General features: G+C 25.7%; 1 protein-coding gene across 1 annotated transcript in view; it reads left to right on the forward strand.

Moving 5' to 3' along the window:
* The window catches only part of LOC135925579 (WD repeat and SOCS box-containing protein 1-like), a 50,869-nt gene that overhangs the window by 16,760 nt on the left and 18,004 nt on the right, over positions 1-16,105 (forward strand). The window contains exons 4-5 of the mRNA XM_065460980.1: positions 12,170-12,268; positions 15,038-15,279. Of these exons, the coding sequence (XP_065317052.1) occupies positions 12,170-12,268; positions 15,038-15,279 (341 nt within the window). The remainder of the gene's footprint in view (positions 1-12,169; positions 12,269-15,037; positions 15,280-16,105) is intronic.

Consider the following 16,105-nt stretch of genomic DNA (forward strand, 5'->3'; position numbering starts at 1 on the left):
ATAAATTCGAATATAATAGGATCCCGCCAATTTAATATGATTTGCAGAATATTATTATCTATCAAACCACGAGCTAAGAGGAAGAGGGAATCTTTTTGCGTAAGATCGTCAAAAAAAGCCTTTGTTATGGGCGAATCATTTTGTAAAGTGATTAAATCCTTTGGTACAAAATTTAAGGCGTAACTTGATTGCGATTTATTGGATATCTCTAACTTTTTTTTATTGCAAATTTAAATGAATGCATAAAAATAAGATTATAAAATAATATTCGACATGAATCACTTAAACTATTAATTTCTTAAGATTGAGCTGATTTTTCAATAACTTGCTCTGTTAGGGGACAAACCTATGTGTATTTAGAAAAGCTAACTCATTCAATCTATTTTTTGATATGGTACTTTTAAGATAGTTAATTCTTCATTAAGAAAAAGTCCTCTCATTTGTATATGTGCTCATGAGTATTGTGGCCAAAATATATAATAATTTTAAATATTATATTTGAAAAAATCTAGAATAAAGTATATAGATATGAGCACTAAGCCAAATTGATTTATATTCATTATTTTTTGGATAAGAATCATGATTTATGTATTTTTTAAAAAAAATGATTCTATTTTAATTTGATTTACCTTTTAAAAAAAATTTTTGCACAATTAATTGTTAGATTTAATGAAAAAAATGATTTCATATACAATGTTAATCTTGAAATTATTTTTTTGATATAATAACTTATAAAATATTATTATATTTAAGGAGATATAAATAATCTCTGATCTATAACTATTTCAATTTGCCCCAATTTAAATAAATATTGATATTTTAAATTCTATAATAATATTCATTAATTAAAATAATCCAACATTAAATTATTTTTATTCATATATTATATAATTAGTAGGCCTATTCAAAAATAATTCGAATAATTACAAATACGAATAATAAATTATTTGTTTTATCTGAATACGAATAATCATTTATTCGATTCGAATAAAACGAATTATTCGTAATATTTAATAAATTGTTTAATAAATCTTACATTTGTCATTTCTATTTGTTGACCTGCCAATCGGACAGGTGATGTGTTTGTGTTTATAAAAATTCTAGCACAAATTTAAAAATTTCTGAAGTGAAAATTTAAATTTTTATTTGCCACATATTTTGAATCTCACGAAAAGTTTATTTTTTGAATCTCATAATAAATTATATTAAAAATTACACAAACCAGATGTACATAAAAATATATTACATTTCTACAATAATTATTGTTAGCTAGCCTAATTATGTTAGAGGAGAATGCTTCTGATGAAATTATGCTTGATGTTGAAGATGAGAAAATTTCCTCACAAAAGAGAGCAATCATATGGTACAATATCAAATCCTTAAAAATAGTGAAACTGCTTGCAATCATTGCAAGAGTATTATAAAATGTAAAGGCAAAACAACAACTCCTTTCATTAATCATTATAATAGGTTTCATTCACACCTTAGTAAAAAAAATAATAAAATTGACATTTTTTTAAAGTCTACACCAAATTCTAAAAATTAATTTTAAGGATAATTTATTAAAATTATTTATAAATCATAATATTCCTTTTAAAATTATTAATTCTAATGATTTTAAAAAGTTTATAAGTGATCTTGACTGTTCTGTAAAATCAATATGCTCCAATACTCTTAAATTGCACATGTAAAACATTTGCAGAAAATGAACAATTGGTAAAGGAAATAATATCTAAAAATAAAAATCAGATTAATTTTTCATCTGACATTTGGACTAGCCCAACACAGGTTATTTTTTTAGGGCTAACAGCCCATTTTATTGATGATAATTTTAAAATAAATAACATAATTTTGGATATCAGTCCAATAAATGAAACACATTCAGGTGAAAATATATTTAAAGCCTTTGTCAAAATAATTAAAAATTATAATTTAGAGAATAAAATTTTTTATATAACTTTAGATAATGCAACTAATAATAAAACTTTTATTGATACATTTTCTTTAAAATAACCTTAATAAAAATAGGGCACATCCCATGCTTTGCCCATGTCATTAATTTTATATCCAAAGAAATTTTAAAAATTTTAGACCCTTCAATTCTAAAACTAAGAAACATTATTAGAATGATTCGTAATTTCCCTCAAAAATTAAATTTATTTAAAAAAAATATATGTAGTTCCCTACATCCTCCCCTAAATTTTTTAAAACCAAAATTGGATTGTGAAATAAGGTTGAATAGCACCTATCAAATGATTGAAAGGGGCTTATTGTTAAAGCCCGCTATAACAAAATTAGTTAATGAAGTAATAACTAACATTAAAATTCTTCAAGAAAAACAAATATCAGAGGTAAACTAAAATTTAAGGTAATAATATACTTTGATAACATATAGGAAGAATGGGAGGATCTTATAAAAATTAAAGCTATACTATTGCCTTTATATGAAACTGCAAATATGGTATGTGGGGAGAATTATCCTACTTATAATTTGGTTATACCTTATTATATTTTAATTCTTGAACATTTAAAAAATGAAACCTGGTTTCCATAAATCCTTTAACAATAGTTTCAAAGTAGCATGTGATAAATTGTTGGGCTATTATAATTTAACTGCCGCTGATGCAATAATAACCACAATATTAGATCCCAGGCTTAAAGTAGAATATTTTAAATCAATATCTGTTGATTATGATATTGATATATCCAAGTTAATGGACAAATTTAAAGAGATTTACAATAGATATACAGGTATTTAATTTACCCCCATTTAAATATGATTTTATTTTATAAGCTCATAATTATAACTGTCAAACAAATAAGGATAAAATTCAACAAAACAGGCTAGACATTGTTTTTAAACAAAATAATATTCAACTGTGTGAAATAGATTTTTATCTGAGTGAACCAAGAGCAAAGAGTGATACTGACCCGTTAATGTGGTGGAAGGCAAATGCATATCGGATGCCAATACTCTCTAAAATGGCAAGGGATTATCTATCTATACAAGGAACATCAACTGCTTGTGAAAGGCTTTTCTCAGTTGGAACTAATTTATTGCCAAAAAACCGCATGTCATATAGGGAAGAAAATATAAGAAAAACTCTTTGCCTTAAAAATTGGCTTAAATTATAAATTAAATTAATATATATTTTAATTTTGTTTATAACTTGATTATATATTATTTATTATCAGATTATTGATTACATATTATTATAATTTTTTCTGTTTAAAATTAAATTTGTAATAAAAAAATTTATCAATATATTTGAGTATGATTTATTTTATTAAAAATATTAATTCGAATAACTCGAATCGAATACAAATAGTAGATTTTATTATTCGTACGAATTCAAATAGTAAATTATTCGATTAGTTTTGCACTACTCGATTCGAATTCGTTTTTGAATAGGCCTAATAATTAGAATGTAATAAAATTAGTATAAATGGGCAAATATTAAATATTGTTAATAACATATAAATACCTTTCGGTCAATTTAATATTGTTTAGTTAATGGTTAATTCATAAATTAATTGGAAAAGAAATGTTTAATGTAATAAATTTTCCTTAAGGGTTACTTACTTCCAGGGTATATATTATAAAATTATTTTTATTTTATTAAACGTATATTTTATTTAAAAAAATATATGTAATAAAACAAAAAAGTCATGATTTAATCAATAAAATCTTTTTAAAAATGTTTTTATTAAAAAGTCTTTATTTTTGTTACCCCTATTGTAGAAATAGCAATTGGAAAATATCAACCCCCTACCCTACCCCACCTTTTATACAATAGTTTAATCTGCAAGTGATAGATCCATGGATACATTAATTAATATACTCCAAATAAAATTATATTAAATATTTAATTTTCTCAAAATTAAGATTCGATATTTCAAAAGGATCCTGAGATTATAACATTTGTAAATTAGAAATGATCCTTGATAAATTAAAAAATATTAATTAATTTGAGTTATAAAATGTATTATTGTTTTTATAATTTCTTTCTTTTTATTCTTAAACATAGATGAAGATTATTGGTATTAGTCGTAAGGTTATAACTATTTTTGTGAAAATAGTCGGCTAAACTTAGGCCTAAATTTAGAAGTATCAAAAATATTATTGTGTCGTCTAAATTTAAAATAAGTAGAATCCTTTTACGATTATATCAAAAATATTTAAATTAAGCTTCCCGAAGAAAAATTTAAAAATTGAAATATATTTATAATTTATTTTTCCTATCTTCCAATAAAAAATGTAAATATATTTTTTTAAGAAAAAAAATTGCATTTTTGTTTGAATAAGAAGATTAAAAATTAATAAAAATTGTTGGTCGTAATATCATATTAGGATATCTCAACAATGTTAGCTCAAGCAAAAATCTCTATAGCGATTTATCTTGGCGTACGCAGCGGGGGGGGGGGAAACAAATCCCCCCCCCAAGCCAAAAAATGCAGATGCCGGATATATTTTTCAAAAATATTTTTGTTTAGAGTGTTGTGCAGATTTAATTTAAACATTTCCATATTTTTTAATTCGTTTGAAATAAAAATTTTAACTTGTAAAAATTGATAAGAATATATAAATATGTTATTTTAACAACTTTTTACAAGTCAAATAATTTTATTTTCAAATAAATTAATAAATATGGAAAAGTTTTGAATTAAATTTACACAGTACATATTAATTTATATTTGTTAATATTTATTCCTATCTCATATTAAATATATATTTAATTACATTTATTATCACATTCATAACTAAGTTTATCAATTAATTTCGATTTCAAGTTTTCCGGCGTAATATTATCTTATTATTTTCAAATTTTTAGTGGCGTAATATTTATCTACCATTTTTAAATTTCTAGTCAAATAATAATTATTCTGAAATTGTCCAACAGGGAAAAAGAAATTGCAACCTTGTCCTATGGGATAGAGTCTCCGCCATCAAGCAGTAACATCTTTTATGGAGTTAGAAGAGCCCATTATTTGCTTTTACTGACATATCACAATGGCCTGAAAGAAATTTTTCCTTAGAAGCAAGAAAATTATTGGATTCAATGCTTATTCCAAATTTTGTTTCCCATTAGAATGTACAACTATTATATGTATTACTATTCAAAAACATGATGACTTGATTAAGAAGATGAGAATAGCAAAGAGCATTTTATTAGAATTCAACTAAATTAGGGCTAATGTTTATGAAGAATTTCATGTTTTATATGTTATTGTTAAGTCAAAAGCAGAGCTATACGTGTTTAATATTTGTCTCACTCGACTAGGCAAGCTCATAGTTAAAACATTAATATAGGATCAGTAGAAGAGTTTATCTTAGATACAAATACATTTATAAACCAAATAAATGAATGGTTTTTAATTCATTATGCAGACTTACCAATCCAAATATTATTTCCATAAAAGCCTTCCCAACCTTTTTCAGATGGTGATAGAAAAAAAAATATTTGTTGGATTTTTATCATGAAGATGTTAAAGTATCTTATGATGCCTTATTAGCTGAATAACTATGTTTATAAGATTAACTATGGTTGATACAGTCCCAAAAAATGCTATGGATGCTCTGCAAAACACATTTTAGATTATATTCCCAATGTATTAAAAGGGTTTATATATATTAGCAACTCTTCCCAATAGTAAACTAATGAGAGAACATTCTCTTTTTTAATAAGAATAACAGAGCCCTGCAGAGGTACCATTTGCAGGGCACGACCAGGGTTGCCAGGTCAAAATTTTCAAATTGTGTGAGAAATTCGGTATTTTGTGGGAGTAATATAAAAATTGTAGGAGAAATATGAAAATTGCTAAAAAAAATTAGAATTGACTTAGCGCTTATTATTTTTTATAAATATAAAATCGAATCTATTTTCCAAAATAAAATAGGTAATTATTTTTCAAAATAAAATAGCCAACTATTTTTCAAAATAAAATAGCCAACTATTTTTCAAAATAAAATAGCCAACTATTTAAAATAAAATAGCCAACTATTTTTCAAAATAAAATAGCCAACTATTTTTCAAAATAAAATAGCCAACTATTTTTCAAAATAAAATAGCCAACTCTTTTTCAAAATAAAATATCCAACTCTTTTTCAAAATAAAATAGGTAACTATTTTCCAAAATAAAATACGCAACTATTTTTCAAAATAGGTAATTATAGTACGACACAAAATTTCTTAAATACTATCTTTATTATTAAAATAACATATTGATTTATTATAATATATTAATTTTGTTTAAAAATAATAACCAACGATCTTTTTTAAATACAAAAGAATGTAAACAAGATAGAATTTTATAAAAAAATTGTGATTTTTCAATGTAAAAAAATATATTTTAAGCTAATGTATAAATAAGATTTTATAAAAAAAACAATTTTAAATTTACAATGTAAAAAATAATTATAATCAGTGCGGGGAAGTTGTTCTACAGTATTTAGTTAATACAATGGGGGAAGGGAATATGATATTTTGAGGCATCAAAAATCTTCAAAGCATAAATCAGTACAGGGCAGTCTATCAACATCTATTGCAAAACAAAAATATTCTTCAAAAATAAGAAATAATACAGATGCAACTACAGTTGCAGAAATGGTAAATACCTATCATGCAGTACAACATTCAGAGAGCTACTTAACATCATAATGTTGGTAGAATCTTTCCCCATAATATTTAACGACGAATATAAATGAAAAGTATACTTTGTAGAACACAAATGAGCAAGGCTATCATCAATGTTTTAGGATATAAATCCAGAAGGTCAATTCTTGACGATTTGAAAGATGTGCAAACATATGCAATTCTAACAGATGCATTTAATAAGGAGATATTAAAACATTTCTCTTGATCCTCCCCTATTTCAACAAAATTAATGTCATTTCAATAAAACTATTAAAAAAATTTTCTCCAGATATGAAATATCCAAAGACATAGCTAACCATATATAATGGTAAATATGGCAGATTTGGCATTACCAATGAATTGCATGACAGATTTCTGATCTGATAATTCCTCAGTGAATTTGGCAAAAACCAGAGTGTATTTACAGAATTGAGTCAGGATAATGTTGGTTGACAGGTTCCTCCTAATACGCGCCATCGTAGAATTTTAAAATTTTACAAACCTTTAAAAAATAAATAGATTATAAAAGCTGTCCTAAAATTTTGAAAAAAATTTTCAAAAATAAATGGCAGAAGTATATTTTGGAATTTTACATATGGGAAATCTACTATATGCTGTTAATATGCAGTTGCAATCAGAAGAATATAATTTAATAAAGGTTCACTAAATTATGCTGCAGAAATACCAAAGTAAGAATATTATTACTATTATTGGATAATTATTAATAAGATTTAATATGATGTCATGTTTGAGGAGATTGTAATGGTTCTTTATTTTTATGATTTGCCAAAATATTCAAAATATTAATTTTACAATGTAAAAAATAAATTTATTTGATTTTATGCAAATGTATAAATAAGATTTTATAAAATATAGAAGGTCAAATAGTTATTAATTATATTATATTTGAGATTTAAATAATGGAACTAAACGTTTACCGTCGTTATTAAGATATTTATAAAATTCCTGGCATGACATTTTATAATTTTGTTTAACCATTAACTCGGCCTCTAATGTTGTTAAAGCAATTCGATTTCTCTCCTTTCTCCAGGCAGTCCTCATCAGGCTAAAAATGCGCTTCGATGAGGCATTAGAATGAGGTAAGGAGAAAACATACTCGCAAATTTTTCCCAAGCATGGGGATTTATCGTTATTACGAAAAAATTCCACCCATTTCTCCTCTGCTTTTAGACCATCTAACTTTAAGTATTCTGGCGAATCATAAAAAATGGAAAAAATTACAATCTCTTCAAACAAGGCTTCAATGTCTATCGGTAATTTTAATATATTTATTAAATTACAAAAACCATCAAATGATGGTTTCTGTTCCAAGGTCAAAATATTTATACACTTGTAAATAAAGTTATTAAAATCAAATCTTGATTGTAAATATTCCAAAATTGTCTTAATAAAAATATTTGCTTCATTTAAAAATACGTTAATTATAGTAATATTTGAACATTTTAATATAATATTTTTAGCAATAGCGCCATAAAATTTATTATCTATTTTTAACTGTAGAGATGAACAGAACTGTAGCATGATTTTGTGAATCTTTATCAATAAAGAATCTTCTGATTGCAACTGAATATTAACTACATGAAGTAGATTTCCTACATGTGAAACTAATCCCAAATATGCTTCCGACATTTCATCTTCAAAAAAATTTTTCAAAATTTTAGGACAGCTTTTAAAATCTTTATTTAAGAAGTATTTCTTTAAGGGTTCGTAAAATTTTAAAATTCTCTCGATGGCAGGTATTAATGATAACCACCTGATAGGTACATATCGCAACAACTCACACCATTCCAAATCAGACCACTCCACCAATTCTTTTAATTCAGTGACTCTTTTAGTTGATGAACTAAATTCGTTAAAACATTTCATCACAATTACTTCGACATCTACAGATAGTACATTCATTGCCTTCTTGCAAGAATTATGCAGTATATGGCATATACAGCCAATTGGTATTAATTCATTATTGTGCTGCCTCAATTCGGTAAATACACTTTGATTTTTGTCAAAATTAACAGAGGCATTATCAGCGCAGAAAGCTGACATGCAACTCATTGATAACCCTGAATCAGCTATATTTACCATTATGTGGTTAGCTATATCGTTGGATTTTTCACTATCGGATGAAAAAATTTCAATAGTTTTATAGAAATGCCCTTATTCTTGTTGAAATAGGGAAGGATCAGGGGAAATGTTTTAATATTTCCCTTATTTGATGCATCTGTTAAAATAGCATATTGTTGTCCTTCTTTCAAATCGTTTAGAATTGACCTCTTGGATTCAGGTCCTAACACATTTGTGATAGCCTTGCTCATTTTTGTCCTACCACAAGTAAAGTTAGCACTTATTTTGGAGTCGTTAAATATTATGGGGAAAAGATTCGACCCACATTGTGATGACAGATAGCTCTGTGAATGTTGAACTACATGATAATTTTGAAAATGTCGAGTGGAGAATTGGAGAATTTTATAAAAAATATATTTTAGAGCGGAAAAATAAAATAAAAGAACTAGACATATTTTTCGAATAAATATTTAAAATTTATTTTAAAAATATAAAAATAATCAAATACTGTCTCTCAAAATTATTATTTATATATTAAAAGCATTAAAATGCTAAAAAAAAAATTGTGGGAGAAATTAAAAAATTGTTGGAGCTTTTTGTGGGAGATTTCTAATTGTGGGAGTTTTGTGGGAGTGAGATGTATGTGGGTAAACTAAAAAATTGTGGGAGACTCCCACTGATGGGGGGAGACATGGCAATTCTGCTTGGGGATGATAGTATAGATATTTAAAAAAATGTAATATAAAATAAATAAAGCATTTATTTTCGATTTTTAGTCAAATTTTTATACCAATATTTTTTTACTTGTTTAAATTTAAATGTTATGGACATAGATTAGATATATAAAAAATAAAATATATATTAAATTTTTTTTATATAAAGAAGATAATAGTGCATTACTTATTTTTACAAAGTAGCTTTAATGGTAGGCAACTTAAATATAGAATATATTAGAAACGCAATAGATCCAATTTTTTAACCAAATATACTGGATCCAAATTTTTATTTATTTACCCACTCAGATTGATTACGGGTACCTGATCTTTTCAATAAAATTTTATTAACTCTTTTATATGAATTGAATATACCAGGGATATGAACCCGGATTCTGACCCTCCAGAACCCTCGTATTTTTGCTGGATCCAACCTCGGACCTTTTTTAAAGTAGAGGGTTCAGGTGTAAAAAAAATATAAAAATTTTTTAAAAATAATAAATCATTTTTTTATCACATTTTTCAAAATTTATTGATTTTTATATTTCAATTTTATAGGTAATATATTGTTTTATATCAATTTTAGAAAGTAAAATATTGTGAATATTATAATTAGGCAATAAAATTAAGTTATAAATGATAATTATAGTAATATGCTATATAATAGAAATATGTTGCCTAATTTGTCTTATCTCAATTTTTAAAAGTGAAATGGGAATTTTGTAGCAGGCGTCTAACCAAGAATGGGTAAGTCTCACCCTCGCAAATTTGTCTGTTTTCTTAAATATCATTTAAAATAATAAAAATTTGATATACATATAACACAATAAAGATGAATTTGAAGAAAATTAGTATAAGGACTTACTTTTCAAATTTTTTTAAACAAAAAATTTTTCTCAAAATTAATTTTATAGAAATTTAATATAGCCAAAGACTCACAATAAGTGGACCTAAAAATCTCCTTAAAATTTATGGAGGAAAGCCCACCTAATAGTGCCTCTACACACCCTTAACAAAATCCCTGATACGCTTGTTTTGTAGTGTAGTTAGTAATATTTTACTATAAATTCTATTAAGTATGATTATATAAACATTTAAAATATAAATTATTTAATTTTTTTTTACTTATAATGCCTGTGATTTATATAGAGTAAAAAATTGAGTTATTTTGAGTCAATATTTCTATATTTTCTCCAAACCCGGACCTGAACATTTTTATAAATCTTATTACTGAACCCGGACCTAGACCCTTTTTTATGTTGAAGAGTTCACATCTCTGGAATTTACCATCATTAGTGTTGTTTTTTTATTTTTAATCATCAAAATCATGGGTAAAATACATAAACTTATACAAAATAAGAATAAATTTATGAAATAAAATAAGATATTATCTTTGTTTATTTGGTTTTGGTACAATATTTTTTATTTGCATGGCGTTTGATAATGCCTTCTTTGAATTTATGAATATTGTGAACTAAAATTATTAAATATTTTAGCATATGAGTATGATTTAGAAATTTAATAACCTACATTTTTTTAATTATCAATAACTTGTTATATTTGTTTTCTTTATAAATTTTGTTATTTTACATGAATAGTTTTAAAATTATGGTAAAATGTTATAACATAATTAAATAAATACAACTGAAAAGCAACAAATGCCCCCTTTAGGTCTTGCGCAAATGTATAAAAAATTTATTACAATGAATAAACGATTGCTAATTAATGCCATTATTTTATAATGCTTGAAACTGAATCAGAGGGCTTAATGGGGTAAAAATATCTATTCTGTTTTTAGGCAAGAATTCATACACGATAGCTGGTATTGTTTTATTAAAATGACTATTTCTTTTTTTTGTGACAATATCCCCTGCTTTGGGAATTGTTTGTTTACCTCTCCGTTTATAGTTAGCTCGAATTTTACAAAATACGCAGTATTTTTGTATTTTTCGCAGCGGATTTACGCTAACTGTGAATGTAGTGTTACATCAGATCTCTTCGCTATTTTTTCATTCAGAATGGTTAAATGACATAATATACTTTAAATTCTTATTTAAACTAAAATAAAATTATTTTAAATTACTTGTTGATCATAAATTTAACTTTGAGTTGCACGCATTTAATACAATTTATTTGAACTGTAAATATAGCCGAGGAGTGCAATAGTCGAAATTTTTGGTTCTGCTAATTATTAAAATTTCGTTAATTTGAATAATTTTTGTTGTATTTTGCAAATTATTTCAAAAGAAAATTAAAAATATGAACAGTAACTGAACATTATAAGATTTTACAACTGATTAGTTGATATAATTAATATGTATTTTATAATAATCGACATGGATTTTAAAGCCTGACCCTATTTTTAAAATCATTAAAATTTTGGCCCAGGTTCCTAACCGGGCTTAAAGCTCCCTAAATATAGATTATCATGATAAATTTTTGGTTTTCATGAAGGTTGGTCATTCTCTATTAATTAAAACTCTAAATAACAAATAAAATATTAAGTAAGAATAGTTTGTATTATGCTAAAAAAAACTCTACTACGTTCAATATATAGCCATTTAATAATACTTAAGATAGTTAAGAATGGACCATACCTATAGAATCGGACCATTGACCTTTACTAATGACTTCCTATGTTAAAAGATGCAAAATAAATATGAAGACAAGTTTTGACCATAAAAATTTTAGTATATCTAGGACTACGTTTTACACATTCTAAAATTTTTAACATTTAAGAGGTCGATGTTCAAAGCCGATTTGACTTTTCCAAAGAAGATTGTATACTGGCGACAGGTTTAGCACACGGGCAAATCAAAGTATGGCACGTTCCCTCAGGTATTGTTTTTAAAAATATATATTATATTAAAGATATAAATGTCAAGATTTCTCGAGTATATTGAGAGTCATTGTTTGTTATTGGATTTTTTAAATTTTTTTTAATATTTTAATAGAGCTCTCTTTTCAATCTAGTTTCAGTTAAAGGTGGATAAATAGTTTTATTTCCCCTTATATGTATGGCTTAGTCAAGAAAGACATTTTTTTCAATTTTTTTTGTATATATATATATATATATATATACCAGACTACATTATATTTATACTAAATCCTGGACTAGAATGAACGTGGGTCTAGTCTAAATGAGGCCCTTACTTTATTACTTTTTAAAAAAATATTTGAGTAAGGGGGGGGGGGGTAGTGGTATGTGTTTTATTTAATATTTTGGTTAAATTTTAGCAAATAATTTTAAATATTTTATTTTAGTCTAAATCAAAAAATTTTTAAAAAAGACTTAATTTATTATTTGACGCGAGTTCAAATTATATAACATTTCTTGAAACGCTGATTGCTCCAATTTTAGATTATTTAATTGAAAAATAATTTGATCTCATTCTTATCTTCACAATAATCCTTATTTTAAAACTCATTAAAATCCAGTTTATATGTTTGCTAATTCTTTGTTATTGCTGACCTTTTAGAAAATTATACATTTGTAGTGTACAACCAATCACAAGGACTCAATTGAACCAAAATCAGGCCACTATTCATCTTTTCATGATTTATTACCGTGTATTTTGTTGTTATATCAGATTGTTTGAAGCACAACGCGTGTGGATTTTATTTATTTCAAACAAAATTGATCTTATTTTTAAAAGAAAGATTTGGTAGAATAGCCAAAATTAATTATTTTTCTGAAGGGCAGTTACCCAATATAAATTTAAAAAAACTTCATTAACCTCTACAATCATGAAAATGATTTTGCGATATGGACAGAGTGACATTTTTCTGCAATCGCACCTGAAATCCCTGCAACAGTGGTGGGAGCGTTACTAAACGGTTAGCAGCTCGAGTAAGCTTGCAACATTGATCATATATTGACAACAATGGATTTATATAACTATGCAATAAATAATATCAGGGGGATAAATTATATGTTTGTGAGCAATGACCAATTATGAATATATAAGTATGAAAAAATCATCTTGAAAACAGATTTTTGACAACTAAACGTATTTCTAGAACACAAAATGTTTATTCTTTTATTCCCCCTAGAAAAAAATTAATGAAAGCTGATAATATATGATATATTAAAAAAAATTTATATAAAATTATAAATTTATTGTATTACATATAAAATTATAGAAATTATTTAGCCAAATAAAGTTTTAAATATTTTTAGAATTATTTTGTAACGTAACCAAAATTACGTAAGTAACAATTAAATTTAAATATGTTAATATTTTTGTTAAATTTGATCCATTTTAGACATATAAAGGGTCATAACTCCTAGTCCACGTTCATTCCAGTCTAGAATTTTGTATAAATATAAACATACCATTTTTCTATGTCCATTTCCGGTTTTTACTTACTGTTTTTGGTATTAATCGGGTTTCATTCACATTCATGTATATATCAATCATGTATATATCAATAGAGATCTATTATTAAGTTATATAATAAAATCTAAACTTTTTTTTTTAAAGATTAACACTATTTATTTAAAAATCAATTTTAAAATAATACATTGAACGTTAAAAGTAAAACATATATACGTAATTTAAAAATATATATTAAAAATATCATGTAAACTATTTGTAAATTAAAATCTATATAAAAAACTGTATAATAAAAAAAAAAATTAGTAGAGTAAATTGTATGTTGGGTGGAGGAGGTCAAGAAAGAGAGCCGTGGATGGCAATGCAGTTAGATTTGCATATATAAATAGATATGCGCTGTCTGAGATAGAAGCCTTCCTGTGGGTCACCAGTGATGGCGCGGATTTTTTTACCAAGGGATATTGCTATAACATAGTCTTTTCTTGAGATTCAAAATAAATTAAGTGCATTTTCTCAAAAATGTACCATTTTTTTCGCTCATCAAACCGCCATATCTTAGCGAGTAAGTGATGTAAGGAATTAAAAAAATTTTTCTTCTTATTTATAATATATACTACCAATATACACAATTTAAAAAAAATTCTGAGAGGGTCGGATTGAAAACTTAGTTGAGATATGGAATTCACCACGTATATAACAAAACAGTTTTAAAACGTTTCAAAAAATATAATACTTTAGGTTCGCCTTTTACAATTTGGTATAAAATGTTCGTTTACAGTTCAGAAAATTATAAAGGTTAATTCCGATATAAAGTTTGGGTTCACTCCGTTTCCTGATTTAGTAAGCTAGGAATTGTTTATTGAATTATAAAAAACGAAAATTTTATATTATTTATAAATTTGTTTTATACCGCTAATTAAGGTCAATAGATTATTTGTAAATTATATATTTGTCCAATATTACTATTATACATTATATTATATTTATTATCATCATTATACTATGAGACAGCTAGAAAGATACTAAAGAAATAAACAAAAAGAAGGAAAGAAACAAATATTTTTTGCCAAAGAGGATATTAATGTCAACATATATACCCTCTTAGCTAGGCCTTTACCATGCATGTTTAAGAGGCATTTAACTTCATTGCCTCAACGAGAATTATTTTATCTCTCCGTAATTTTGTTGTATGTAACTTAATTTTCTTTGATTGTCTATTAAACAATAGTAAAAACATCTTACATATCAACTAAATAAATAAATTATAAAGGCCGTTTGATGCTCATCCTATATGACCACAAAAGTACTGTAAACAGTTTAGTCTTTTGCCCTAATCCTTCTTCCCTCATACTCTTATCTGGTTCCTCAGATCGAACCATGAAGGTTTGGAACCTTAAACAAGACGGAAACATGACGCCCACCATCGATGTCTCTCCGTACCAGACCCGCGTCTTGGCTATCAGTTGGTCTCCTAATTCTGAAAGGATCGTCAGTGTTGGAGGATCTAATAAAGTCATTATTCCGAATATTTTTTCAAATTAACATCTAGTTTGGAAAATTTGTTTCTCGCCGATACTTATTTAAAACCCGAAAATAGAGACCACTTTTTAATTTTTTTGCACATTATTCGACATTTATAAATAGGAGTCATTCGAATTTTAAAAAAATCAACTTGACCTAACCCCTTAATCTCCCTAATCAGATTGCAGTTCAATTTGGCTCATTCGACTTATAAGTCTGCAATATCTCGTCCATTGTTGTAAATTTTTTGACCCCCCTGTCCATGTTTTGAAAAATTCAACCGCCGGTCATTTAAAGCAAAAATTTGCCCCCACCCTTCTTCCTTCGTTATTCTTAAAAATTGCCCTTTTGCAGACTTTTAATTCGGCTGCAGCAGGAGACCAAGTTATTATATTAATATTGAAACTAATTGTTTTTTAAAAATCTTAACTGACCTATGAACATTTACCAATTAATTTGCTTGCAATCCAAATTTTTGGTTTCCTTTTTTTTCTACATCGCTTGATATTACCAATTTGGATAACTTTTTTGGCTTACATATTATTTTATATAAATCATTTTAAACATTTTTTAATTAGCTAGTTAAATCTTGCAATCTATTTATGTCATAACACAATCACAAAATGTTTTATAACAAAGACTATTGTATATATATTATTTTACCAAATATTGATATAGGCCTTCTCTTGGTTTTAGTTTTTTTTAAATTTGTAAAAGATACAATCCATTAGGTAAAACATAATTATATTAGACGCTTTCATATAGACCTAAAATTATGACCTTGAATACGAAAGCACCATAATCATTAGCTCTATTT

The sequence above is a fragment of the Gordionus sp. m RMFG-2023 genome, chromosome 2 (assembly GCF_954871325.1).
Source record: "Gordionus sp. m RMFG-2023 chromosome 2, tfGorSpeb1-WG-v2, whole genome shotgun sequence".
In the NCBI taxonomy this organism is placed as follows: Eukaryota; Metazoa; Nematomorpha; class Gordioida; order Chordodea; family Parachordodidae; genus Gordionus; species Gordionus sp. m RMFG-2023.